We start from the raw sequence: 27,800 nt of genomic DNA on the forward strand, positions 1-27,800 counted from the left end.
CTTAAAAGCAATTCTGGTGGGCTTCCCTGGTGGCGCAGTGGTTGAGAATCTGCCTGCTAATGCAGGGGACACGGGTTCAAGCCCTGGTCTGGGAGGATCCCACATGCCGCGGAGCAACTAGGCCCGTGAGCCACAACTACTGAGCCTGCGTGTCTGGAGCCTGTGCTCCGCAGCAAGAGAGGCCGCGACAGTGAGAGGCCCGCGCACCGCAATGAAGAGTGGCCCCCGCTCGCCACAACTAGAGAAAGCCCACAACTAGAGAAAGCCCTCGCACAGAAACGAAGACCCAACACAACAAAAATTAATTAATTAATTAATAAACTCCTACCCCCAACATCTTCAAAAAAAAAAAAGCAATTCTGGTATAACGTATCCCACCTGATCTTCACAGTCACCCTTTGGAGGAGGCAGGGCAGGTATGATGCGTACCACAGAGACAAAAGGCTCTCTCCATCTTGGAGCTGGAACAGACTCACACAGGGTCGAAATTCCCCCTTTGATTTCCTGACCCAGCAACGCACCCTTTCCTGGATGCTGCCTCACAAGAAATCGGCTCTGATCCCAGGCTTTCTTTGGTGGAAGAAAGTTCTGCTCGCCTTAGGAGAGGTGAGGAATCGTTCTGGACCCTTTCTCCAAAGGGCAACAGCTTCCTGACTCAGGCCAGGGAGGGCGTAGGAAAATTCCACTTTTAATTTTGATTCCCAACAGGACCAATTCAAGTTCATACCCGTGGGCAGCGGGGCAGCCACATAGGGGCCAAGACGGCGAATCGCTGTCGAGGAGGCCACTCATCACTCACTCCTCTGCGCTCCGGAGGTGGAGTCAACTCCCTGGACCCTCCCCCTTCCCCATCAGGGCTGTCTCGACCTTGACTCCGTCTGGTCCTCTGACCAAGGCCCCTCACGTGACCAGCCGCCTCAGTCCCTTACGCCATAATCTCCGCCCTCCCCTTCAGAGCCCCACCCAACAGCTTGGCGCAGGCCCCGCCCCTTCCCATCTGAGGGGCGGCAGGAGCGGCCCTAGGGCAGGATGGCAGTGAACCGGAGCCACACCGAGAACCGTCGCTGGGCCCTCATCCCCTTCGGCGAAAGGTGCGTGAAAGGAAGCCTGCGGAGCTGTCAGAGGAGGCAGCAGATGCACGGGGAACTGGCGGCTCGCAAACTCTCAGCGCATCAGACTTTCCCGCCTTTTCCGCGTGCGCAGCGGGCGTGGCTCCGCCTCGACGCTAGGGCGCTTGCTGCCTCACGGGTGTTCGGAATGGGAAGGCGGCAGCGGGGGCCGTTGCACGTGTGAAGGGCGCGTGCTGCCTCAGAAGAAAGGTGGAAGTGCAGTGGTGGGAGTGGGGAGTCGCACCGACCCTCCGGGTCGCTTGCGGCTGCTGTTAGTGCGCTACCTTTGTAGAGTGACGGGAACAAGGTGCCAGGCTTCTGGGAGGTAGAAGAGGCATGAGTGTCTTTGGAATCTTTCTGGAAGGATCCCGAACTGTCAGGGGCCTCTCCTCACTCTCAGAACTTCGAAAAGCCCTCTCTCGTCTTCGCCCCAACCAAGGAGATGACTGGTCTTACTTTTTTCTAAAGATCAGGACCGGAAGAAGACGCGTCTAGGAAGAATGACGCTCTCTTGCCTCCCATGGCGGCCTTGGGGTTCGCACCGATTGCTCTGTGTGGTGCTAGCGGTGACCACCGCTCGCCTCTGTCAGGCTCAGCCCGGAGCCGCCCATTTTCACCTCCCCACCTAACACCTCGACTCTGCCCCGCTCCCCTCCTTCATCCCCCGCCCCCATTTTTCCAGAGGCCTGCTCCAGCCCCCGGCACTTCTTAAAGGTGCTCCTCTCTGCTCCGGTTTGCCCTCGTTTTCCTTTGCGCTCGCCTAGCAGTGAGACTCTGAAGCCCAGGGCTGTGCTCAGGTGAGGCAGAGCACACCTAGGTCGCTTTGAATGCATCTGTCAGGAAGACTGTTTAAGTCAGTACCACACGCTGATGTCCAGATCTTTTTTCTATGCTTCCTTCCCCAGAATATTTTCTTGACAGATTTATACGCGCCGTCAAGGCGGTAGGTTCTCCCTTGCCCCTGAAGGACCGCTGCTGTTTGTTCAGTTTTGTAGTAGGAGATGATTGCCCACCATTCTGACCGCGTGCACACTGGCCTAGAGAACGCTGACCTGTGTGCCTGTGGCTCTGTGCCTTGAAGCCACTTCTAATCTGGTGTTCGGGTGTCTTCTCATTCAGGCTACGAGTCTGTCTGTCTGTTTTTCTGTTTGTGTGCTGGAGGCAGGGAATGACGCATGGTTTTAAAAAATTGTAACATATACTGATTTTATGGTCCTTTGATTACCTTTGTGGGGTCCCTTGTGTGCTCTTGAATGGTTAACCATAGCCGAGCACTGTGCAAGGGCTTTATAGTTATAACTGCTCTATCTGCAATAAGGATCAGTACTAGTTTCCTCGTTTCACAGGTGGGAAAACTGAAAGAGAAGTAATTTGCTTAAAATCACATGGCCAGTGCATGTGGGAGAGCTCTGAACTTAGGTATTATGCATTCACTTCTCTACTCTGGCTGCCCCTCTAAAAGGAAAAGGACTGCTTCTCTTCTTTCTTCTCAGCAAAGAAGTCTCTGTAGGTGCTCTGGCTTCCTGGATAAAAACCACTTTAAAGAAATAGCTTGAGAGGGAGAAGATTGGTTATATTTTGACTTCTCTGGACTATTCACAATACACAGTTGAGAAATTCATCACAGCTTGGCTGTGTTGTGTGGAGGTTTTTTTCTGATCCCAGCTGAAAAGTCATAAATGTGTGGGCCAGACTCTACTGGTAAAAAGGGAAGACACTGAGTTTTGTTTTTTTTTAAATCCATATTCAAAAATGTGTGCAGGTAAAACCATGTAGAAAACTTGGGAAAAATTTTAAATTACCCCAAATTCCTACATCCAGTGCTTTTTACATTTTGGTATGTATCCTTCTGTACTTTCCCCTGTGGAAATATACACACCTTCCCCTGTCAGACTGCTTTGTAACTTGTTTTTCTCATTTACCAATGTATTGGGGATGCTTTCCAGTGTCGGTACCTACATCATTATTTTCAATGTCTTGTCCTCCAGTATGCATACATATTTGCTCCAGCCCATATCTGGGATAGTCTGATTTTTTTTTTTTAAAAAAAGGAGGATATATTCTTTCTTTTTTTTTTTGTCTGTATTGGGTCTTCGTTGCTGCGCACAGGCTTTCTCTAGTTGCGGCGAGTGGGGGCTACTCTTCGTTGCAGTGCGCAGGCTTCTCATTGCGGTGGTTTCTCTTATTGTGGAGCATGGGCTCTAGGCATGCGGGCTTCAGTAGTTGTGGCACGCAAGCTCAGTAGTTGTGGCTCACAGGCTGTAACATGCAGGTTCAGTAGTTGTGGTGCATGGGCTTGGTTGTTCCACAGCATGTGGGATCTTCTAGACCAGGGCTGGAACCTGTGTCCCCTGCATTGGCAGGCGGATTCTTAACCAGTGCGCCACCAGGGAAGTCCCAGATAGTCTGATTTTAATTTGTCCTTGCTATAAACATTGCTGCAGTGAACTTTTTAAAGATTTATCTTTGCCCACCTGTCAGAATGTTTCTTTCAGATATATTCCTGAAAGTGGAATTGTGGGAGCAGAGGACACAGACTTTTAAAAAAATATTTTAAAAATATCTTTTTAATATGAAAGATCTTGTCAAAATATTAAAAATCTTTTATATTTAATATATTTATACACAGAAATATATTTATTGCAAAATTACCCTACAGAATTATATCAAATTACATTCCTTTTAATACTTTGAGTGCCCAATGCCAACACCCTGTGTTAATCTTTGATAGCTCTCTCAGTCTGATCATGGAATCTGAATACTGATATCTTTTTTTAAAGCTTAATTGCTAGTGAAATTATTTTTGTCTTATGGTTATTGACTATATGTATTTGGTAAATTTTCTTGGTTCATAAATGTTCTCCATTGTTTTGCTAAATTGTTCATTTTTTAATAAATATATTTATTTATGTATTTATTTATTTATTTTTGGCTGTGTTGGGTCTTTGTTTCTGCTCACGGGCTTTCTCTGGTTGTGGCGAGCAGGGGCTACTCTTCGTTGCAGTGTTCAGCCTTCTCATTGCGGTGGCTTCTCTTGTTGCAGAGCACGGGCTCTATGTGTGCAGGCTTCAGTAGTTGTGGCACGTGGGCTCAGTAGTTGTGGCCCATGGGCTTAGTTGCTCCACGGCATGTGGGATGTTCTTGGACCAGGGATCGAACTCGTGTCCCCTGCATTGGCAGGCAGATTCTTAACCACTGCACCACCGGGGAAATCCCAAAGTTGTTCATTTTTTGTGTGGTAAAAAGCACATAACAAAATTTACCATCTTAGCCACTAAAAACATAAAAATTGTATATATTTAAGTATACAACATGGTGATTTGATGTAATATACATAGTGAAATGATTCCTACAGTCAAGTTAATTAACGTGTCATCTCACATAATGATCATTTTTTTACTCTCTTAGCGTATTTCCAGTGTTCAATATAGTATTATTAAGTACAATATAGTCTTCATGCCTATATATTCGATCTCTAGACTTATTCATCCTACTTAACTGTAAATTTTGTAACCTTGCTTAACATCTCTCCACTTCCCCCATCCCATCAGCCCCCAATAACCACTGTTCTACTCTCTGCTTCTGTGAATTTGAATTTTTTTTTTAGATTCCACATGTAGGTGAGATCATATAGTATTTGTCTTTGTCTGGGTTATTTCACTTAGCATAATGTCCTCAAGATTCACCCATGTTGTAACATGTGACAAGATTTCCTTCCTTTTTAAGGCTGAATAATATTCCATTTTACTCATATAACACATTTCGTTTCTCCATTCATTCATTGATAGACTTTTATGTTGCTTCCACCTCTTGGCTATTATGAATAGTGCTGCTATGAACGTGAGTGTGCAAATATCTCTTTGAGACCCTGCTTTCAATTCTTTTCGATATATACCCAGAAGTGGGATTGCTGGATTATGGAGTAGTTCTATTTTTAATTTTTGAGGAGACTCCATACTGTTCCATAGTTGTCGCACCATTTTACAATCCCACCAAGAGTGCACAAGAGTTCCAATTTATCGACATCCTAGGCAACACTTTTCTTTTTTCAATAGTAGCCATCCTAATAGGTGTGAGGTGCTATCTCATTCATGGTTTTGATTTGCATTCCTCTGATGATTAATAAAGTTGAACATCTTTTCATATTTTTAAGCCATTTATATATCATCCTTGGAGAAATGTTTATTTAAGTCCTTAGTCCATTTTTAAATCGGTTTGGTTTTTTTTGGTGTTGTTGAGTTGTAGGAGTTCTTTACATATTCTGGATATTAACCTCTTATGGTTTGCAAATATTTTCCCCCATTCTATAGGTTGACATTTCACTCTGTTGATTGTGTCCTTTGATGCACAAAAGTTTTCAAGTTTGATATAGTCCCATTTGTCTATTTTTGCTTTTGTTGCCTGTGCTTTTGGTGTCATATGCAAGAAATTGTTGCCAAGCCCAGTGTCATGAAAATTTCCACCTATGTTTTCTTCCAGAAATTTTGTAGTGTTAGAGATTATGTTTGGTTCTTTAATCCATTTTGAGTCGAATTTTTAAGATGGTGTAAGTTAAAGGTCCAACTTCATTCTTTTGCATGTGGATATCTAGTTTTTCCAACATCATTTGTTGAAGAGACTGTTCTTTCCCCATTGAGTGGTCATGGCACCCTTGTTGAGGATCATTTTACCATAGAAGTGGTGAGAGTGGGCATCCTTACCTTTTTCCAGATCTTAGAAGAAATGCTTTCATCTCTCACCATTGAGTATGATGTTAGCTGTGGGCTTTTCATAAATGGCTTTTATTATTTTGGGGTAGTTTCCTATGATTCCTAGTTTGTTGAGTGTGTTTATCATGAAAGAGTGTAAAATTTTGTCAAATGCTTTTTCTGCATCAATTGAGATGATCATGTGGTTTTTTGTCCTTCATTTTGTCAATGTGGTATATTACATTGATTGATTTTCTTAAAAAAATCTCTATTTTTAAAAAAATTTATATTAAGTTTGATCCTTTTCCTAACCTGTCCCTATTCTCTCCACAGCCCCCCACCCTGGCCCCTTGCCTCTGGCAACACCCTACTTCTCTGTTTCTTTGAGTTTGACTTTTTAAAGATTCCACATATAAGTGATTCCATGCAGTATTGTCTTTCTCTGTGTGGCTCTCTCTCTCTCTCTCTCTCTGTCCATACATATCTATCTATCTCACATCTTCTTTATCTGTTCATTCATTGATGGACACTTACATGGTTTCCATATCTTGGCTATTATGAATAATGCTTCAATGAACATGGGAGTACAGATACTTGTTTGCTATCCTATTTTCATTTCCTTTGGATATATACCCAGAAGTGGGATTGCTGGATCATAAGGTAGTCTATTTTTATGTTATTGATTGACTTTCGTATCTTAAACTTTGCATTCCAGGGATAAATCCCAGTTGGTCATGGTGTATAATCCCCTTAATGTGTTGTTATATTCAGTTTACTAGTATATTTTTGAGGATTTTTTACATGAGTATTTTTCTGTTTTTTCTTATTGGAAGTTTTTTGACTACTGATTCAATCTCTACCTGTTATAGGTCTATTCCAATTTTCTTCCTTTAGTCAATTTCAGTAGTTTTTTTCTAGGAATTTACCCATTTTATCTATGTTATCTAATTTGTTGCCATACAATTGTTCATATATTCTCTTATAATCTTATTTTAAATCTCTGTAAGGTCTGTGATAACATCCCCACTTTCTTGCTTTTTTTAAAATGTTATTTATTTATTTATTTATATTTGGCTGTATTGGGTCTTTGTTGCTGCACGCAGGCTTTCTCTAGTTGCAGCGAGTGGGGGCTGCTCTTTGTTGAGGTGTGCAGGCTTCTCATTGCAGTGGCTTCTCTTGTGGAAGAGCACGGGCTCTAGGCAAGTGGGCTTCAGTAGTGTGGCTTGCAGGCTCAGTAGTTGTGGCGCACAGGCTTAGTTGCTCTGCAGCATGTGGGATCTTCCTGGACCAGGGCTTGAACCCATGTCCCCTGCATTGGCAGGTGGATTCTTTTCTTTTCTTTTTTTTTTTTTTTTGCGGTACGCGGGTCTCTCACTGTTGTGGCCTCTCGCATTGTGGAGCACAGGCTCCGGATGCGCAGGCCCAGCGGCCATGGCCCACGGGCCCAGCCACTCTGCGGCATGCGGGATCCTCCTGGACTGGGGCACAAACCCGTGTCGCCTGCATCGGCAGGCGGACTCTCAACCACTGCGCCACCAGGGAAGCCCTGGCAGGTGGATTCTTAACCACTGCGCTACCAGGGAAGCCCAACATCCCCACTTTCATCCATAGTTTTAGTAATTTGAATTTTCTTTTTTCCTTGGTCAGTTTAGCTAAAGATTGGTACATTTTGTTGATCTTCACAATGAAGTAACTTTGGTTTCATTGATTCTATTTTTCTATTCTTTATTTCATTTATCTCCATTGTAATCTTTATTATTTCCTCCCTACTGCTAACTTTGGGTTTCATTTGCTTTTGTTTTTCTAGTTCCCTAAGGTGGAAAGTTAGATTATTAATATGAAATCTCTCTTTTAAAAAATGTAGGCATTAAAAGCTATAAATTTCACTCTTAAGCACTGCTTTTGCTGCATCTAAATAATTTTGGTATGTATGCTTTTGCTTTCATTTAGATCGAAGTATTTTCTAATTTCACTTATGATTTCTTCTTTGACCCATTGGTTGTTTAAGAATATGATGCTTAGGGCTTCCCTGGTGGCTCATGGTTGAGAGTCCGCCTGCCGATGCAGGGTACACGGGTTCGTGCCCTGGTCCAGGAAGATCCCACATGCCACGGAGCGGCTGGGCCTGTGAGCTATGGCTGCTGAGCCTGCGCGTCCAGAGCCTGTGCTCTGCAACGGGAGAGGCCACAACAGTGAGAGGCCCGCATACTGCAAAAAAAAAAAAAAAAGAAGAAGAATGTGATGTTTAATTTCCATATATTTGTTACTTTGTCAGATATCCTTCAGTTATTGTTTTCTAATTTCATTCCATTGTAGTCATAAAAGATATTTTGTATGATTGCAGTCTTCATAAATTTCGTGAGACTTGTTTTGTGGCCCAACATATGGTCTATCCTAGAGACTGTTCCATGTGCACTTGAGAAGAATGTGTATTCTACCTTTGTGGGGGGAGTGTCCTTATATGTTAGGTCTGGTTGAATTTTGTTAGATGTATCCATGCTTATCATTGTTGTATCTTTTTGATGATTAACGCTTTTAGTATTATAGAAGATTCCTCTTTGTCTTGTAATAATTTTTTTTCACACACACTGTATTTTATTTTTACAAGAGATAAATAAGTCTATGTTTTTCTGATATTAGTATAGCCACTGCAGCTCTCTTTTGGTTACTGTTTCATAGAGTATCTTTTTCCATCCTTTTACTTTCAACCTATTTGTGTCTTTAGATCTCAAGTGAGTTTTTGTAGACAGTCTATAGCAGTAATATGTTTTAAAAAAAATATATTCTACCATTCTCTGCCTTTTAATTGGAGACTTTAATCCATTTAATTTAATGTAATTATTGATAAGGAAGAATTTAACTTCTGCTCTTTTGCTATTTGTTTTCTATATTTCTTATATCATTTTTGTTCCTCAATTCCTCCATGAGTGCTTTTTTGTGTTTAACAGATATTTCTTAGTATACCATCTTTATCTCTCTTCATTTCCTTTGCTGCATGTATTTTACTTATCTTCTTTGTGGTTGCCCCACAGATTATGTTTAACATCTTAATTTATAACAATCTAGTTCAAATTAATACCAACTTAGTTTTAATTATATGCAAAAACTTTACTCCTACATATCTCTGCCCTCTTATATTGTGATTGTCACAAATTACATCTTTATACATTGTGTGCTCATCATTATAGATTTATAATTATTGTTTTATGCAATTGTGTTTTAAATCATATAGGATGAAATGAAATGAACAAACCCAAAATTCATTAATATTGATTTTTAATTTACCTATGTAATTATCTTTCCCAGTGTTTTTTATTTCTTTGTGTTGATTTCATTTACTGTCCAGTGTCTTTTTATTTCAGGCAGAAGGAGTTCCTTTAACATTTCTTATATTTCAGATCTAGTAGTGATAAACTCTGTCAGTTTTTGTTCACTTGGTAATGTTTTAATTTTTCCTTAATTTTTGAAGGATAGTTTGGCCAGATTTAGAATTCTTGGTTGACAATTTTTTTTTCCTTTTAGCACTTTGAATATTTCATCCCATTACCTCCATATTTTCTGGTGAGAAGTTAGCTGTTTGTCTTATTGAGGATTCCTTGTGCATGATAATTTTCTTCTCTTGCTGCTTTCAAGATTCTCTGTATTTGGCTTTCAGCAGTTTGATTGCAATGTGTCTCAGTGTGGATCTCTTTGAGTTTATCCTACTTGGAGTTTGTTGAGCTTGGATGTGTAGATTCATGTATTTCATTAAATTTGGGAAAATTGTGGACATTATTTGTTCAAAAATTCTTTATTCCCCCTTTTTTCCTCTCCTCTCCCTCTGCCAGTCGCATAATACATAAGTTGATATGTTTGATTGTGTTCCACAGGTCTGTTAGACTCTGTTCCTTTTTCTTCATTCTTTTTTCTTTCTGTTACTCAGGTAGTAACTATTCATCTCAATTGACCTATCTTCAAGTTCACTGATTCTTCTGCCTGCTGAAATATGCCATTAAGTCCCCCACTACTGAACTTTTTATATCAGTTATTATAGTCTTCAACTCCAGAATTTCTGTTTGGTTCCTTTTTATAATTTCTATCTTTTTATTTTTGTATTCTCTACATGATGAGACATTGTTTTCATCCTTTTCCTTAGGTTATTAAGTCGTTGTTTCTTTTAATTTTTGAATATATTTTAAATAGTTTATTTAGAGTCTTTGTCTAGTGAATCTAATTTCTTGGCTTCCTAAGGGGCAGTTTCAATTAATTTTTTAAAATAAATAAATTTATTTATTTATTTATGGCTGCTTTGGGTCTTCATTGCTGCGTGCTGGCTTTCTCTAGTTGAGGAGAGCAGGGGCTACTCTTCGTTGCAGTGTGCAGGCTTCTCATTGCAGTGGCTTCTCTTGTTGCGGAGCATGGGCTCTAGGCACGTGGGCTTCAGTAGTTGTGGCTCACGGGCTTCAGTAGTTGTGGCTCGTGGGCTCTAGAGTGCCTGCTCAGTAGTTGTGGCGCACGGGCTTAGTTGCTCTGTGGCATGTAGGATCTTCCCGGACCAGGGCTCTAACCCGCGTCCCTTGCATTGGCAGGCAGATTCTTAACCACTGCACCACTAGGGAAGTCCCATACTTTCTTGTTTCTTTGCATGCCTCATGTTTTTCTTTTGTTGAAAACTGGACATTTTTAAAAATTATAATGTGGCAACTCTGGAAATCAGACTCTCCCTCTTCCACAGGGTGTTGTTGCTGCATATTGTAGTTATTGTTTAGTGATTTTTCTGAACTAATTTTTTTTTCTTTTTGTGGTACGCGGGCCTCTCACTGTTGTGGCCTCTCCTGTTGTGGAGCACAGGCTCCGGATGCGCAGGCTCAGCGGCCATGGCTCATGGCCCCAGCCGCTCCACGGCATGTGGGATCTTCCCGGACTGGGGCACGAACCCATGTCCCCTGCATCGGCAGGCGGACTCTCAACCACTGCGTTACCAGGGAAGCCCCCTGAACTAATTTTGTAAAGTCTATATTCTTTGTTATGTGTGGCTAATGACATGTGTGGCCTCTTTTATGTTAATTTAGAGGCTAGCTAGTGATTTGACAGTTTACTTGTATGTTTGGAACAACAACAACAAAATCCCAGCCTTTGCAGATGGCCTGTGTGTGTGTGTGTGAGTTGGAGCCTGTCTTTATCACTCAGCTAGGCAGTTTAAAACTCTGTCTTAGCTTTCACTGCCTGCTTGAGCAGAGCAGAGCCACTGTCAACCAGAGGTAACAGTTTTGGGGCCTTCTCAGGTTTCTTCTCAGCATGAACTCAGCCCTGAAAATGTATGTGTGGTGCTTTCTAGATTCCCATGAACATGTCAGAGGTTTTCAAAGCCTTTATTCCTCAAAGTATCTCATTTCCCAGTCTTTCCTTCCTCACTTTTCAGTTTTTTTATTGTTTGCCCAAAATGTCATTCTTTGCTCCAGATAGCAGCTCTAACACATTTGCCTTGAAATGTTTTTGACAGATGTGCCCTAGGTAGCTGCCTAAGTCCTAAGAGAGTTCTGAGTTAGGCACATGCCCTTAGAGCTAGTCCTCCAGGAAGCCACTGGACAGGTCAAACCACAATAAGGTCTGTTCTCCTCCGCCCAGGAGTGGGCACCTATACTGAGAATATGGGTTGTTGTTGTCAAAGCTGTTGCCAAACTGGGGAGTGGAGGATAGTACTAGGGTAAGTTAAAGTGCACAGAACTCCCTTATTGACATTCAACTATTTTTTTCTTGATTAAACATTCCCCTAGTTGCTATAAACTTTTGATTAGATTCTAGAGTTCTAGGCTGACCTTTAGAGTTCCTTATTCCACCATTTTTGCTGACATCCTATTTTTTCATAGTCTCTTAAAAAGCCCTTTTTATCCATACACCACCATCCTAGTTCCAGTTCTTATTACCTCATATCGCAACATTTTTAGGAACTCTTAAATGGATCCCTCTGACATACCACCACTTCCTTGATCATGTGACTTCCCTGCTGAGACAGCTGTAAGTCACAGTTCTGCCTTGCCTATTGAATGATGTCTCCAAGCTCTAGTCCCAGCATGATTCCAGCTTTATCTCACTATTCCTCCCAGTCTCACTTCCATGCTGTTTTGATGAATCCACATAGGTAGGCTGCTCCCAAGTACGCAGTTTTCTTTCCACTGCATACCTCCATTAATGCTGTTTGCTCCCCATCAGGATTTTCCCCTACCCTCACTTCTGCCTACTGAAACACTATTCATCTCTTAAGAATTGGCTCAATGGGACTTCCCTGGTGGTCCAGTGGTTAAGACTCTGCACTCCCAATGCAGGGGGTCCCTGGTTGGGAAGCTAAGATCCTGCATGCTGCATGGCATGACCTAAAAAAAAAAAAAAAAAAAAGAATCAGCTCAAATGTCAACCTTTCTGTAAAGTCATTCCTAATTACTTCAACCAAGAGCTAATCTCTCCTTCCACCAAACTGCCATGATATTTTTGTTCCATTTATGTGATGTATGTCATATATTTTTTGCATTATTACCTAAATTCATGTTTTCATTCACTCATTCTTTCAATATTTAGTAGCACCCACTTATATATTTATAATTTATATATATAAATTGCTAAGAAAGGGAAAAAACCCAGTAGGATTCTATGAGTAAGAATAGGATGAGCCCAAGTTTTTCAGGTTAGGAGCGCAGGGAGAACATGACAGACAGAGGGAACATGTCAGAGCGTTCGGGAGCACTCTGCGTGTGCCTAACGTTCTTTACCAGAGTCCAAGAAACATTTCCGTTAACAGAGTGCTTTATACCAACTGCACAAGAAGTAGAAGAATTAATGAATATACATTAAGAATAGAATTAGGTTTGATAAGAAAGAAGAACCCAATGGGACTTCCCTGGTGGTCCAGCGGTAAAGAATCCGCCTTCCAATGAAGGTGAAGGTGGGTTCGATCCCTGGTTGGGGAACTAAGATCCCACATGCCGTGGGGCAACTAAGTCCGTGAGCCTCAACTAGAGAGCCCTCGTGCCGCAGTGAAGAGCCTGTGAGCCACAATGAAAGATAACGAGTGCCACAACTAAGACCCAATGCAGCCAAAAATAATAAATTAATTAATTAATTAATAAAAGAGTGGGGGAACTAATTTTTTTAAAAAAAAGAACCCAATGATAAAGAAGAAGAATAAGTGTGAATTGTCAGAGAATAAGATCATTTAAATTCCTTTCTATTTTAATAAAATAGTAGTAGCAGTAGCAGCAGCAAGTAACTTTTATTAAAATCTCCCTCCAGGCTAGAAACTATGCTACGAGCTCTGTTTGTATAATTTTATATAGATTCTAAATTGTGTGCTGTCTGCCCTGTCTTTTCTGCAGTGTCTTGAAGCAGAGTCAGGATGTGGACCTCTCCTTCCTACAGCAACCAGTGGGATATGATCTCTTTAATGGTACAAAAAGAGGAACATTGTTTCTCACTTCATACCGGGTAATTTCTACTTCTACTTTGATCTGATTAACTCTACATTTTTCCTTAAAATGGAGAGAGGTTAAACATTGACTTTCAAAGTATTTTAAACCATTTCTCCTTTGAGATTTTCCATGTTGAAGTGTGATGGAAGAAAATTGGTCATGCTTCTCAATTAGGCCAGAATGCCAAAGCAGCCTTAACTTCAGAATTGCTCTTATATGTCTCAATCCATGGATAAATTGCATTCCTTTTCCAAAGTTTCTTTTCTCTCTTAGGTGATCTTCGTGACTTCACACTTAGTCAGTGACCCCATGCTTTCTTTTATGATGCCATTTGGTCTGATGAGTAATTGCACCATTCAACAACCAATCTTTGCCCCCAACTACATTAAAGGAACCATTCAGGCAGCTCCGGATGGTAAGTGTCCCCCCTCAGAAGTGTATTTTTTCTCAAAAGCTTCCAGAAGGTTTAAGATTCAGACTTGGCCCCTGCTTCATTGGGTAGTGCTTCTCTTATTGTTTGTGGCAGTCCTTCTGTTACAGCATGCCAGCCTCTTAGTGAGTGTGTGCCGTTTCTTCCTCCAGGTGGCTGGGAAGGACAGGCTATTTTTAAATTATCCTTCAGAAAAGGAGGTGCCATTGAATTTGCCCAGCTGTTGATGAAAGCTGCCTCTGCTGGTGAGCGATGCTTATAAAATTATCAAGCACTTTGGGGTTTGGGGGCCTGTGTAATTGAAGTAAGACTGTTAGCTAGTGAAGACTTCTGGCCTCTGTGGTCAGGCGGTTGATATTTGCACATGTATTCAGTGGGCATTTCCTGAGCCTACTGACTATGTGCCAAGTAACATACTATGTGCTAGGAACACAAGATTTAGTCCCTCCCTGTCCTGAAGGAGTTTGCAGTCTAATGGGAGCTTACCGTCAGACACCTGAACAGCTAATTATACCTGATAGTCTTTTGTCCATTTAAGTGCCGGTCTCATGTATCACTGAGTAGTCTTGTTTTCGGTAGCGTGGCCTTGGCTCTTCTTCCTCTGGCATGGCTTTTTGTCTTCTCTCCTTTCTGACTTTGCCTTTGCTTCTCTTAGGTTTAATTCCCATCTTCCATGGGACTAAAGCATGGGAAGAGGTACCATCAAGCCCTGCAGCACTGATCTAATGGATGTACCAGAGGATACAAATAATCTTTTTATGTTATATTTTAATTCAATCTAGCCTCACTTTATATCCCTCATTCTCTCACCTTTTGTACTCCAATCCAACTGGGTTTCTTTGTGCCTTGCCCTCCCACCTCTGAGCCTTCATGCTATTTGCTCTGTCTGGAATGCTCTTCCCCTTTCTCCCTTGCCTTCTCCACTCCCAACTCCAGTCTAGTTGAGACAAACACAGTCCAGTAGAGATAGACATATGCAAATACATTATCCTGTCTTATGGCATGTGCTGTAATAGAGGCATGGGCAAAGTTCTGGGGACACACAGACGAATGTAATGAATTTTCTACCTTAGAAGACTGACTGGATCATGATGCTATAGACCATAGTCAAGTGTATAAGAGATAGTCTAGGGAATTCCCTGGCAGTCCAGTGGTTAGGACTCGATGCTTTCAGTGGTTGGGGATTGGCCCGGGTTCCATCCCTAGTCAGGGAGCTAAGATCCTGCTAGCCACATGGCCGAAAAAAAAAAAAAAATGAGTATAAGCGATAGTCTAAATTGGAGAGGAATTGAGTTCAACTTTAGACATAGTAATTAATACTAGCTAACACTTATTGAATGCTTATCATATACTGGGCAGTGTTCCAAGGCCTTTACATGTGTTAATTTATTTAATCCTCACAAAAACTTATGATGTAGGTTCTATCATTATCCCCAAAGTATAGCTAGGGAAACTGAGTCAGTGATGGTTATATAATTTCTCAAGGCTATACAGTTAGCAAGTGGTGGAGCTGGAATTTGAACCTTAAACATACTCTCTCTCTTTAAACTTTTCATTTTGAAAAAAAATAAGATCTATAGAAAGTTTTAAGAATATTACAGCGAACTCACATGGACCTTCATCTAGATTAACCCATTATTAACATTTTCCTACATTTGCTTTTTTAAAAATAATAAATTTATTTGTTTATTTATTTTTGGCTGTGTTGGGTCTTCAGTGCTGCACGCAGGCTTTCTCTAGTTGCGGTGAGTGGGGGCTACACTTCATTGTGGTGCACGGGCTTCTCATTGCGGTGGCTTGTCTTGTTGCAGAACACGGGCTCTAGGTGCGCGGGCTCAGTAGTTGTGGCGCGTGGGCTTAGTTGCTCCGCGGCATGTGGGATCTTCCCAGACCAGGGCTCGAACCCGTGTCCCCTGCGTTGGCAGGCGGATTCTTAACCACTGCGCCAGCAGAGAAGTCCCCACGTTTGCTTTATGTTATTCTTTTTTTTTCCTGCTTTTGTTTGAACTATTTGGGAGTAAGTCACAAAGATCATTTCCTTCATTTCTAAATATTTCAGTGTGTATCTCCTAAGAACAAGGGCATTCTCTCATCTAACCTCAGTGTGCTTATCAAATCAGAAAATTTAACATTGAAACAATACTATTGATTATTCAAATTCAAATGATTGACCATTACTATTCCTAATTCTAATAGCATTTTTTTTTTCCAATCCAGGATCTAATCCCAGATCACATATTGAATTCAGTTGTCCTATTTCTTTGGTCTCCTTTAGTCTGCGCTCAGCCTTTCTTTTTGTCTTTCATGACCCTGACATTTTAAAAAGAATACAGCCTTATTGTTTCGTAGAATATCCCTTAATTTGTGTTTGTCTGTTTCCTCATGATTATATTCAGGTCATGTATTTTGGCAGGAATACTGTATAAAAGATGTTGTGTCCTTTTGAGCCTACACTCTTAACCCCTGCACCATATTAAGTGTGAGGTACACAAGCTGCTAGAGGCAGTAGACATGCAGCTTGGAGCTCCAAAGATGCACTGTATCAAGACACTGATTTGGAAATCCTCAGCACATCGGTCATCTCTGAAGCCATGTGAATGATGGGCTCATTCAGTGAATTAAGGATGGTATGCCAAGGGTCCTCAATATTTAAAGGATAGGTAGGGAGGGGTGACCTTCAATGGAGATTGAGAAGGGGCTGACTGAGAGGTGAGAGAAGAATCAAGTGAGTTCATTATCCTGGAAGTCAAGGGAGGAGAAAGGTTCAAGCATTACTGGGTAGTCATCTGTCAGCTGCTGGAGAGATGTTTGGTAAAATGAAGACTGAAAAATGTGCATTGCATGAGGAAATTTGAGGGTTTTGGCAGAATTATCAAGAGATTTCAGTGAACTGCTGGAGAAGAGGGGTGATGAAGAACGATGTTAGAGAAAATTGAGGAGTAAGAAAATTTGTTGCAGTTACTGTTAAAAATACAGTGCAAATATATAAAGGCCAAGGAGTTCACAAGCTGTACCCAACTGGCAGCTCTTCATGGTCCAGAGGGCAGACAGCATCTGGAAGCCTGACATTGGATAACAGAGTGTCCTACAGACAGAGGGAGTGTAGCTATGAAGAATCCGGGTCAGGGGACACTTGGAAATCCAGTTCCCCTTTGCTACAGATGTCTGGGGAACTCGGGACAATTGCATTCTGGGTCTTGAATTCACTCTTATTTTTGGCCTCACAGTACTGAGGGGGCTTATTTTTAGGATTATGAGATAAGGGTCAGGCAACTTCAGGGGATTCTCTTCGTGCTCTCATTAAGTTCTGCTTCTTGGCCTGCAAAGGTAGGTCAGTGTCTCAGCCATTGCACAGCCACTTGGAAAGGATTTAGGCAACTTATATGAACTTGGCCCAATGTCTGAAACTGCTCTGGGTCTGATTATGTCATGGTTTAGGTGTGGAAGCCTATGCCTACTCCCCTGGCAAGAGTCAGGTCTTGTGAATGGGCTTCCTTGAGGCCTTTGGAATTAAACACCCATCATGCATCATGAGCTGATTATATGACCAGGAAAGATTCCTTTCGCCTCAGCAGAGTTGCTTTGTCAGGGCTCTTTGATTTAAGTTTTTAGCAAACATGTATTGAGTACCTATTGTGTGCCAAACACTAGGAGCGACAATTGGGAACACAACAGTGAACGAGACATAAGTACATAGTCCCTGCTTTTGTTAAACTTACAGTCTAGTGAGAGTCATATAAGAAATAAGCAAACATGTAAGTGAATAAAATAATGACTTATTCTGAAAGGGGATACTAATAGAATATTGAAAGGGAGGGTAACAGGGAAGGATGACAACTTTAGATTCAGAGTGAATTAGTTAAGATAATGCTAGCTATTGAAACAGATAAACCCCAAATTATCAATGGCTTAAGATAATGGATATTACTGCTTATATAAAGGCCAATCAGCAGGGGTGAAAGGGGGCTCTGTTCCACATAGCCCTTCAGGGACCCAGGGTAATAGAGTCTCTGCCATCGTTAACACATGGCTTCCAAGACTTCTTTGGGTAGCGAGCAGAGAGGGGAAGAGAGTAAAGATCTCACTTGGGAAGTTTTCATGGGTCAGGCCTGGAAGCAGTGTACATTACTTCTGGTCATATGCCATAGGCCAGAAATTAGTGTGGCAGGCTGATAATGGCTCCCAAAGATATAATCTGTGTCCTAATCCTCAGAATCTGTGAATGTTACCTTGTTTGTAAAAAAAAAAAAAAAAAAAAAAAAAGCCTTCTCAGATATAATTAAGGATCTTGAGATGAGGGGATTACTCTGGATTATTCAAGTGGACCTCAAATACCATCAAAAGTGTCCTTTTAAGAGAGAGGCAGAGGGAGACAAACAGAAGTGCTTTCTTTAGTACTGCCATTACATTGGCCTTTAATGGACTTGCCAACTTGATAGAATTCTCACTTGGAAATTTTTTCTGAATACCTATCATGGTGGGTGTTATGCTAGGCCTTCAATAAGCACAGGCAAATATACACAATCACTGCCTTCAAGAAGCATACAGTTGAGGACAAGGGCAATGTATATTTTTAATCTTGTATCCTGGGGACATTGTTGGACACACATGTAAGGTGATGGTTAATACTCTGTTAATTATTTGGTTGCTAGCTGCTGTACATCTGACTTAAAAGAATTAAAGAGTCCCTATTTTGCCAAACTTGTCTTCTCAGCTGCCAGAGGAATTCCACTTGGAAGTGTAAATTACTGGTTCGGCACTTCAGGACCCTATATAATTACTGCACCAGGGGGCATGATGTGCACCCAACAGACGCCTTGTCCAGGTAAGATATGGCATGGAGGTTCTTCCTGGGAGGTGGAAAGGTACGCCAGGGGCTCAAAGATCTATTCACTGCTACCTTGCCTCCAATTCTGCTGCAGAAGAAGCAGCAGAGGTTTGGGGGGCTGGAAAATGGTTGAGTCCATGACTTCATTTCCAGACTAAAACTCAGTGGCAAGTCAGTAAATGACAGGCTTCCATTTCAGGTTTACTTTTAACTATAATGTACAAATATGGAGCATACCTGGGCAACTCCCATCAGTGGGAACAGCCACTTCCTGCTTACAGCCTGAGCAGAAACATGTGCTCTTGCCAACTTCCCCCTTCCCCTTTCACACAAGCATAGCCATCATGCTTGTGCCATGCCCTTCAACCTCACCGAGGACTCCAGTCCTCGGCTTTATGCCCTGTACACTTTCCTTTAACAGTCGTGCCTGTCCATAGCTGCTGAGTCATGTTCCCAGGAGACATAGATCAGTGATTCTCAACTACGGTCCACAGTCTGTTGGTGGACCACAAAAAGTCTCCTAACAGGTTACCAACAGACCCCCAAATGCAGGCTGTCTCTTGGGTTCTCCTTGGAGCATGACGTACATGTCCATCGGCTTATTTAGTTTTGTACACAGCTGAAGGATAGTTATCTATAGTCTTAATAGTTACCTTAGTTTTTAAGGGTTACTAAAATCTAATATTCAAGATCTAAAAGTAAGTGTTGCTAAAGTTTTATAAAAACGTTTTTGAGTTGAAATTCACATAACGTACAATTAACCATTTAAAATGTACAATTCAGTGGTATTTAGCGTATTCACAATGTTGTGCAACCGCCAGCTCTCTCTAGTTTCAAAAGTTTTTCAGGACTTCCCTGGCAGTCCAGTGGTTAAGACCACGCTTCCACTGCAGGGGACGCAGGTTTGATCCCTGGTCGGGGAACTAAGATCCCGCATGCTGCGTGGCGAGGCCAAAAAAACAAAACAAAACTTTTTCATCACTCCATAAGAATACCCCATACCCACTAAGTAATCATTCCCCATTGTCCCCTCCCCACATCTCTTGGTTTCCTCTAATCTGCTTTGCGTATTCTGTGTATATCACATAAAAGGAGTCAAGCAACATGTGACCTTTGTGTTTGGCTTATCTCACTTAGCATAATATTTTCAAGGTTCATCCAAGTTGTAGCATTATCAGTACTTTATTCATTTTTTGTGACTGACTAATATTCCATTGCATGTATCATAGTTTGTTATCCATTCATCCACTGATTAACATTTGGCTTGTTTCCACCTTTTGGTTATTATGAATAATATCTCCTACAAACATTTGTATATAGGTTTCCAGGTGGACATAAGTTTTCATTTCTCTTGGGTATATACCTACATTTGGAATTATTGGGTCATATGGTAATTTAATGTTTAACTTTTTTGAGGAACCACCAAACTATTTTCCAGAGCAACTGCACTGTTTTGTATTCTCACCAGCAATGTACAATTTCCTATTTCTCCACATCCTTGCCAATGCTTGTTACTTAACTTTTTTTTGCTTATTGTTTATATTAAAGCCATCCTAGTGATTGTGAGGAGATATCTCATTATAATTTTAATATGCATTTCCTTGATGATAAATGATATTGAACATCTTTTCATGTGCTTCTTGGCCATTTGCATATCTTCTTTGGAGATATATCTATTCTAGTCCTTGCCCATTTTTAACTTGGGTAGTTTGTCTTTTCATTGTTTGAGTTGTAAGAGTTCTTTATATATTCTGGATATCCTTATCAGATATGGGACTTGCAAATATGTTGCCCATTCTGTAGGTCATCTTTTACATTCTTGAGAATATCCTTTGATGCACAAAAGTTTTAATTTTTGATGAATTTATCTATTTTTTTCTCTTGTTAGTTGTGCTTTTGGTATCAAATTAAGAATCCATTGCCAAGTCCAATGTCATGAAGATCGACCCCTATGTTTTATCTAAGAGTTTTATAATTTTGGCTCTTATATTTCAGTTATTGATTCATTACGAGTTATTTTTTTTTTAATTTTAAAGAATATTTATTTATTTGGCTGCACCGGGTCTTAGTTGTGGCACATGGGATCTTTGTTGCTGCATGCAAGATCTTCATTGCGGCATGCAAGATCTTTTAGTTGCGGCATGCAGGATCTAGTTCCCTGACCAGGGATCGGACCCGGGCCCCCTGCGTTGGGAGCATGGAGTCTTAACCACTGGACCACCAGGGAAGTCTCTATGAGTTAATTTTTGTATATGGAGTAAGGTTAGGGTCCAGCTCTGTTCTTTTGCATGTGCTTATCCAGTTGTCCAGGAATCATTTGTTGAAGACACTATTCTTTCCCCACTGGGTGGTCTTGGCACCCTTGTTGAAAATCAATTGGTAATAGATGTTTAGGTTTATTTCTGGACTCTCAGTTCTATTCCCATTGGTATATGAGTCTATCCTATGCCAGTACCACATTATTTTGATTACTGTAACATTGTAGTAAGTTTCAAAATAGGGAAGTGTGAGTCCTCCTATTTTGTATTTCTTTTTCAATATTGTTTTGGCCATCCATGGTCCCTTATAGCTCCATATGAATTTGAGAATCAACTTTTACATTTCTGCAAAAAGACCATTAGAATTTTGATAGGGATTGCATTTAATTTGTAGATCAGTTTTGGGGGAATTGCTATCTTAATTTAATATTGTCTTCTAACCCATGAACATAGGAACTCTTTTTATTTATGTAGGTCTTCTTTAATTTATCTCAGTAACGTTTTGTAGTTTTCAATGCACAAGTCTTTTTTAAAAAATATTTATTTATTTATTTGGTTGCACTGGGTGTTAGTTGCAGCATGCAGGATCCTTAGTTGTGGCATGCGAACTCTTAGTTGCGGTACACATGTGGGATCTAGTTCCCTGACCAGGGATCGAAGCTGGGCCTCCTGCATTGGGAGCGTGGAGTCTTCTCAATGCACCACCAGAGAAGTCCCAAAGCACAAGTCTTTTACCTCCTTGGTTACATTTATTCCTAGGTATTTTATTCTTTTGGATAATATTGTAAATGTAATTGTTTTCTTAATTTCCTTTTTGGATTGTCTATTGCTATAATTATGGTTTTTTAATTAAACTTTTTATTTTGAGATAATTGTAAATTCCCATACATTTTTGGAAATAATACTGAGATATTCTTTATACCTTTTACCTAGTTTCTCCCACTGGTAACATTTTGCAGAACTATAGTATAATATCACAACTAGGGTATTGACATGGATACAATAAAAATGCAGAACATTTACATTACCACAAGGATCACTTCTGTTTGTCTTTTTATAGCTACACCTACTTTCCTTCCTCCCCCTCCTCTTTAACGCATGGCAACCACTAATCTGTTCTCCATTTCTATAATTTTGACATTTCAAGATTGTTATATAAATGGAATCATGTAGTATGTAAGCTTTTGGGATAGACTTTTTTCACTCAGCATTATTCCTCAAGATTCACCCAGGTTGTTGCATGTATCAATAATTTGTTCCTTCTTTTTGTTGAGTAATAGTTCATGGTATAGATGTACAACAGTTTGTTTAACCATTCAGCAGCTCAAGTATATCTGGATTGGTTGCAGGTTTTGGTACAGGTTTTTGTGAGAACATAAGTTTTCATTTCTTGCCCATTAGGATGGCTGCTATCAAAAAAAAACCAGTAAACAACAAATGTTGGCAAGTATGTGGAGAAATTGGAATGCTTATATACTGTTGGTGGGGCAGCCACTGTGAAAAATAGTATGGAGGTTCCTAAAAACATTTTTAATGACCCAGCAATTCCACTTCTGGGTATATACCAAAAGAATAGAAAGCAGGGTCTAAGAGACATTTGTACACCATGTTCATAGAAGCATTATTCACAATAGGTAATAAAATGAGTTAGGAAGTGTTCCCTCATCTTCAATTTTTTGGAAAAGTTTGAGAAGGATTGGTATTAGTTCTTTATGTGTTTAGTAGAATTCAGCAGTGACACAATCAGGTCCAGGTGTTTTCTTTGTTGGGAGATTTTTTAAATTATTGATTCAGTCTCCTTACTAGGTCTATACAGATTTTCTATTCCTTCATGATTTAGTGTTATCGGTTTTAGGCTTCTAGGAATTTATCCATTTCTTCTAGGCTATCCAGTTTGCTAACATACAGTTGTTCATAGTAGCGTATTATAATCCTTCTTATCTCTGTAGAATCAGTAGTAATGTACCCACTTCCATTTCTAATTTTAATAATTTGAATCTTCTCTTTTTTTCTTGGTCAGTCTAGCTAAAGGTTTCTCAATTTTGTTGATCTTTTCAAAGAACCAGCTTTTGGCTGCACTGATTTTCTCTATTGTTTTTCTATTCTCTTTTTCATTTATCTATGTTCTAATTGTTATTATTTCCTTCCTTCTGCTAGCTTTGGATTTAGTTTGTTCTTCTTTTCTTAATTCTTTAAGTTTTTAAGTTAGGTTGTTGACTTAGGATCTTTTTCGTTTTTTACTGTGATTTTAGCTATAAATTTCCCCCTTAGCGTTGCTTTTGCTGCATCCTTTGAGCTTTGGTATATGGTGTTTTTTGTTTGTTTGTTTTAAATATTTATTTATTATGTGGGGTGGTGGTGGGATGAATTGGGAGATTGGGATTGACATATATACACAAATATGTATAAAATAGATAACTAATAAGAACCTGCTGTATAAAAATATAAATTAGGGGCTTCCCTGGTGGTGCAGTGGTTGAGAGTCCGCCTGCCGATGCAGGGGATGCAGGTTTGTGCCCCGGTCCGGGAAGATCCCACATGCCACGGAGCAGCTGGGCCTGTGAGCCATGGCCGCTGGGCCTGCGTGTCCGGAGCCTGTGCTCCGCAATAGGAGAGGCCACAACAGTGAGAGGCCCACGTACTGCAAAAAATAAAAATTAAAAAAAAAAAATAATTAAAAACAAAAAAAAGCTCAAAAAATTTATTTATTTATTTGGCTTCAGCGGGTCTTGGTTGTGGCATGTGGAATCTTTTAGTTGTGGCATGCAAACTCTTAGTTGTGGCATGTGGGATCTAATTCCCTGACCAGGGATCAAACCTGGGTCCCCTGCATTGGGAACACCGAGTCTTAGCCACTGGACCACCAGGGAAGTCCCGGTATGTTGTGTTTTCATTTTCATTCATCTCTAAGTATTTTATAACCTCCCTTGTGAGTTCTTCTTTGATCCATTTGTGGTTTAAGAGTGCGGTGTTTAATTTCCACAAATTTGTAATTTTTCCAGTTTTACTTCTGTTATTGATTTGTAAATTCATCCCTTTGTGGTCAGAGAAGCTACTTTGTATGACATCTATCTTTTAAAATCTATCCAGACTTACTTTGCTGCCTAATATATGTTCTATTCTGAAAAATGTACCATGTATACTTGAGAGGAATGTGTATTCTATTGTTGTTGGGTAGAGTGTCATATATTTGTCTGTTAGATCCAGTTGGTTTGTTGTATTTTTTATGTCCTCTATTTCCTTATTTATCTTCTGTCTGGTTGTTCTAGCCATCATTGTGAGTGAAGGATATTGAAGTCTACAACTATTATTGTAGTACTGTCTATTTCTTCCTTCAATTCTGTCAGTTTTTGCTTCATATACGTGATGGTCTGTCATTAGGTGTGTAAATGTTTATAATTGTTATATCCTTTTGCTGTACTGAACATTTTATTAATATGTAATTTCCTTCTTTATCTCATAATCTTTTTGATGTAAAGTCTATTTAGTCAGATATTAGTATAGCCACTTTTGCTCTCTTTTGGTTACTATTTACGTGGAATATCTTTTTCCAACCTTTTACTTTCGATTTATTTATGTCTTTGTATCTAGAATAAGTCTCATACACACAGCATGCAGTTGAATCATGAATTTTTATTCATTCTACCAATCTCTGTCTTTTGATTGGGGAATTTAATCCACTTACATTTAAAGTAATTACTGATGATGGGGGCCTTACTTCTGTCATTTCACTATTTGGTTTCTATATGCGTTATAGCTTTTTTGACCCTCATTTCCTGCATTACTGTCTTCTTTTGTGTTTAGTTGATTTTGACTCCTGATCTCTCTGACCTCCCTTCTATGCCCCCAGGACCCACGCGGCCTGGATGGGGTGGGTACCGGTCTGGGAGCTCAGCAGGCTCCCCGGCCTGAGTGGGCCAGGCAATCACCCTCCACTCCTCTCCTGCTCTTCCCAGAGAGTCCCTCCCAGCTGCTTCTCCTGATCTCCCCAGCCTCAGGGGCGCTGATCCTATCTGGCCTCCACTTCTCCTCCCCCCTCAGTCCCCTATGACCAACTGGTTCACTTTGGGGTTCCTTCTGTCTCCTTGGGCATCAGAGTCCCCCACCAGAGGCTGGCAGGTGCCCTAGTTGTGGGGAGACACTAACTCCATGTCTTCCCACATGGCCATCTTGACTCCCACTACTCTCATTTCCTTTTGTTTATATTTCATAGCTGTTCTCTCTCTGTGTGTGTGTGTGTGTGTGTGTGTGTGTGTGGCTACCATGGGGGTTATATCTAGCATCCTAAAGTTATAACACTAATTTGAATTTTTACTGTCTTAACTTCAGTAACATACAAATACTCTGTACCTTTACAGCCCCTCTGTCTTCACCCCTTTCAGTTGATGTCACAAAATTCATCTTTATACATTGTGCCCCCCAAAACATAACCTAATAATTCTTTTAAATGCATTAGTCTCTTTAGTTATGTAGAAAACAAAAATGGAATTACAAACCATTGTTATAATAATATTAGCTTTTATAATTGCTCAATGATTTACCTTTATTGAAATCTTTATTTCTTCATATGGTTTCAGATTACTGTCTAGTGTCCTTTCATTTCACCTTGTAGGACTCCCTTAAGCATTTCTTGCAGGGCAAGTCTAGTAGTAATGAACTCCCTCAGCTTTTGTTTATCTGGAAACATCTTAATTTCTTTCTCACTCTCACAGGAGTTTGGCCAGATATAGGATTCTTGTTGGACAGTTTATTTCTAGCCTCCAACGTTTCTGGTGAGAAATCTGCTGACTTTCTTATTGAGAATCTCTTGTATGTGATTATTCACTTCTCTCTTGCTGCTGTCAAGATTCTCTCTTTATCTTTGGCTTTTGAAAGTTTGATTATAATGTGTCTCAGTGTGGATCTCTTTGAGTTCATCTTACTTGGAGTTTATTGAGCTTCTTTGATGTTTATATTCATGTCTTTCATCAGATTTGGGAAGTCTTCAGCCATTATTTCTTCAAATATTTTCTCTACATCTTTCTCTCTCTCTTCTTTTTCTGGAACTTCCACAATGTGTATGTTGGTCTGCTTGGTAGTGTCCCACTGGTCCCTTGGGCTCTGATCACTTTTCTTCAGTCTTTTTCTTTCTGTTCCTCAGTATCAACAATTTTTATTGTCCTGTAGTCAGGTTTACCGATTCTTTCTTTTGCCTATTCAAATCTGAATGTAAATTCCTCTAGTGAATTTTTCATTTCAGTTATTGTACTTTTCAGCTCCAGAATTTTTTGTTTGTTTCTTTTCTTGTTAGGTTTTCTATCTCTTTATTGATACTTGTATTTTGTTCATATACAATTTTCTTGACTTTCTCCACATTTTCCTTTAGTTCTTTGAGCATCTTTAAGACAGTTCTTTTAATGTGTTTTCTACATAGCTTAAACATAAATATGGATTATGGAAAAGTAACTTGACAGTCCATTCACACTGATACAGTCAAATCACTTAGGGAATGTAGCCAAGGAAATAAATAAAACTCATGTTTATTATAATATTAATTGGAAATTTGGAAGCAACATGCTCTCCAACAACCAGGGAGCACTTATCATAAGTAGCACTTATCAGCATGATAAAATATAGTCCAGCTTTTAATTTATGAAATACATTAATAATATAAAGAACTTTCTCATAATGTCAAGTAAAAAGAGCCAGATTTTTAAAAAATTGTATGGTTGTTATAATCATGATCGTATAAAAAAGATTAACAGAGATCCTACCAATAAATGCACCAAAATATTAAGTTTTTGTGTTTGATTATGGAATTATAGATGACTTTTAAAATTTTATCTCTTCTCTATTTCCCAAATACATATTCCTCATTGAGCATTTATTACTTTTGTATCATCAAAACAAACTTTATTAAGTATGTATCTGGGTACAACTATAAGTAATGTAGAGATATAACTATAGGGTTGTTTTCATGTTGATTTGAATTCTTCCACAACAAGAAATGATAAAGCCTTCAGCTGGTGATGGCTGAAGAATATGGCTTCTGCATTGTTCTGCCTGAATTCTCTTCCTGTGTCAGTTTGCTTCAGTATTATTATTATTATTATTTTTAATTTTAATTATTTATTTATTTTTGGCTGCATTGGGTCTTCATTGCCACGCAAGGGCTTTTCTCTAGTTGCAGCGTGCAGGGACTACTCTTCGTGCAGTGCAGGGGCTTCTCATTGCGGTGGCTTCTCTTGTTGCAGGGCACAGGCCCTAGGCACATGGGCTTCAGTAGTTGTGGCACGTGGGCTCAGTAGTTGTGGCTCACAGGCTCTAGAGCACAGGCTCAGTAGTTGTGGCTCATGGGCTTAGTTGCTCCGCAGCATGTGGGATCTTCCTGGACCAGGGCTTGAACCCGTGTCCCCTGCATTGGCAGGCGGATTCTTTTTTTTCAGTATGCGGGCCTCTCACTGTTGTGGGCTCTCCCACCGCGGAGCACAGGCTCCGGACGCGCAGGCTCAGAGGCCATGGCTCATGGGCCCAGCCGCTCTGCGGCACGTGGGATCTTCCCGTACCGGGCCACGAACTCGTGTCCCCTGCATCGGCAGGCGGACTCTCAACCACTGCACCACCAGGGAAGCCCGCAGGTGGATTCTTAACCACTGCGCCACCAGGGAAGCCCCAGTATTATTTTTTATCTTCTACCTCCTTCTTACTTATTCCTTGTCTACTCTAAAAAATGACTAACTGATATTTTTCCTTCTCAGCATACCCAGTTGTGGTCTACAGACCCCCACCACCAGGATATGGAGCATCACCTGTGGGATATGGAGCCCCACTTGGGGGATATGGAGCCCCACCTGCGGGATATGGAACCCCACCAGTGACATATGAAGCCCTCCCTGCAGGATATGGAGCCCCACCAGCTGGAAATGAAGCCCCACCTCCAGCATATGAAGCTCCACCTGCTGGAAATAGAGCTGCCTCTCACAAATCTGTGGCAGCCCAGCGGGAGGCTTCTCTTCCATCTACCTCATCTTCTCAGGCTCATTTACCACCTTCTAAGAAGTAAACA

At 40.6% G+C, this 27,800-nt stretch overlaps 1 protein-coding gene across 1 annotated transcript; it reads left to right on the forward strand.

Moving 5' to 3' along the window:
* Nucleotides 1–1,029: 1,029 nt before the first annotated feature.
* On the forward strand, nucleotides 1,030–27,797 carry WBP2NL (WBP2 N-terminal like; the record flags this gene model as incomplete). Its single annotated transcript, XM_082666198.1, has 6 exons — nucleotides 1,030–1,091; nucleotides 13,147–13,255; nucleotides 13,513–13,654; nucleotides 13,822–13,914; nucleotides 18,384–18,494; nucleotides 27,493–27,797. The coding sequence occupies 6 exons, from the start codon at nucleotides 1,030–1,032 to the stop codon at nucleotides 27,795–27,797; spliced, it is 822 nt and encodes a 273-aa protein (XP_082522324.1).
* Nucleotides 27,798–27,800: the final 3 nt, after the last annotated feature.

Source organism: Grampus griseus (assembly GCF_964374135.1).
Source record: "Grampus griseus genome assembly, chromosome: 11".
Classification (NCBI taxonomy): Eukaryota; Metazoa; Chordata; class Mammalia; order Artiodactyla; family Delphinidae; genus Grampus; species Grampus griseus.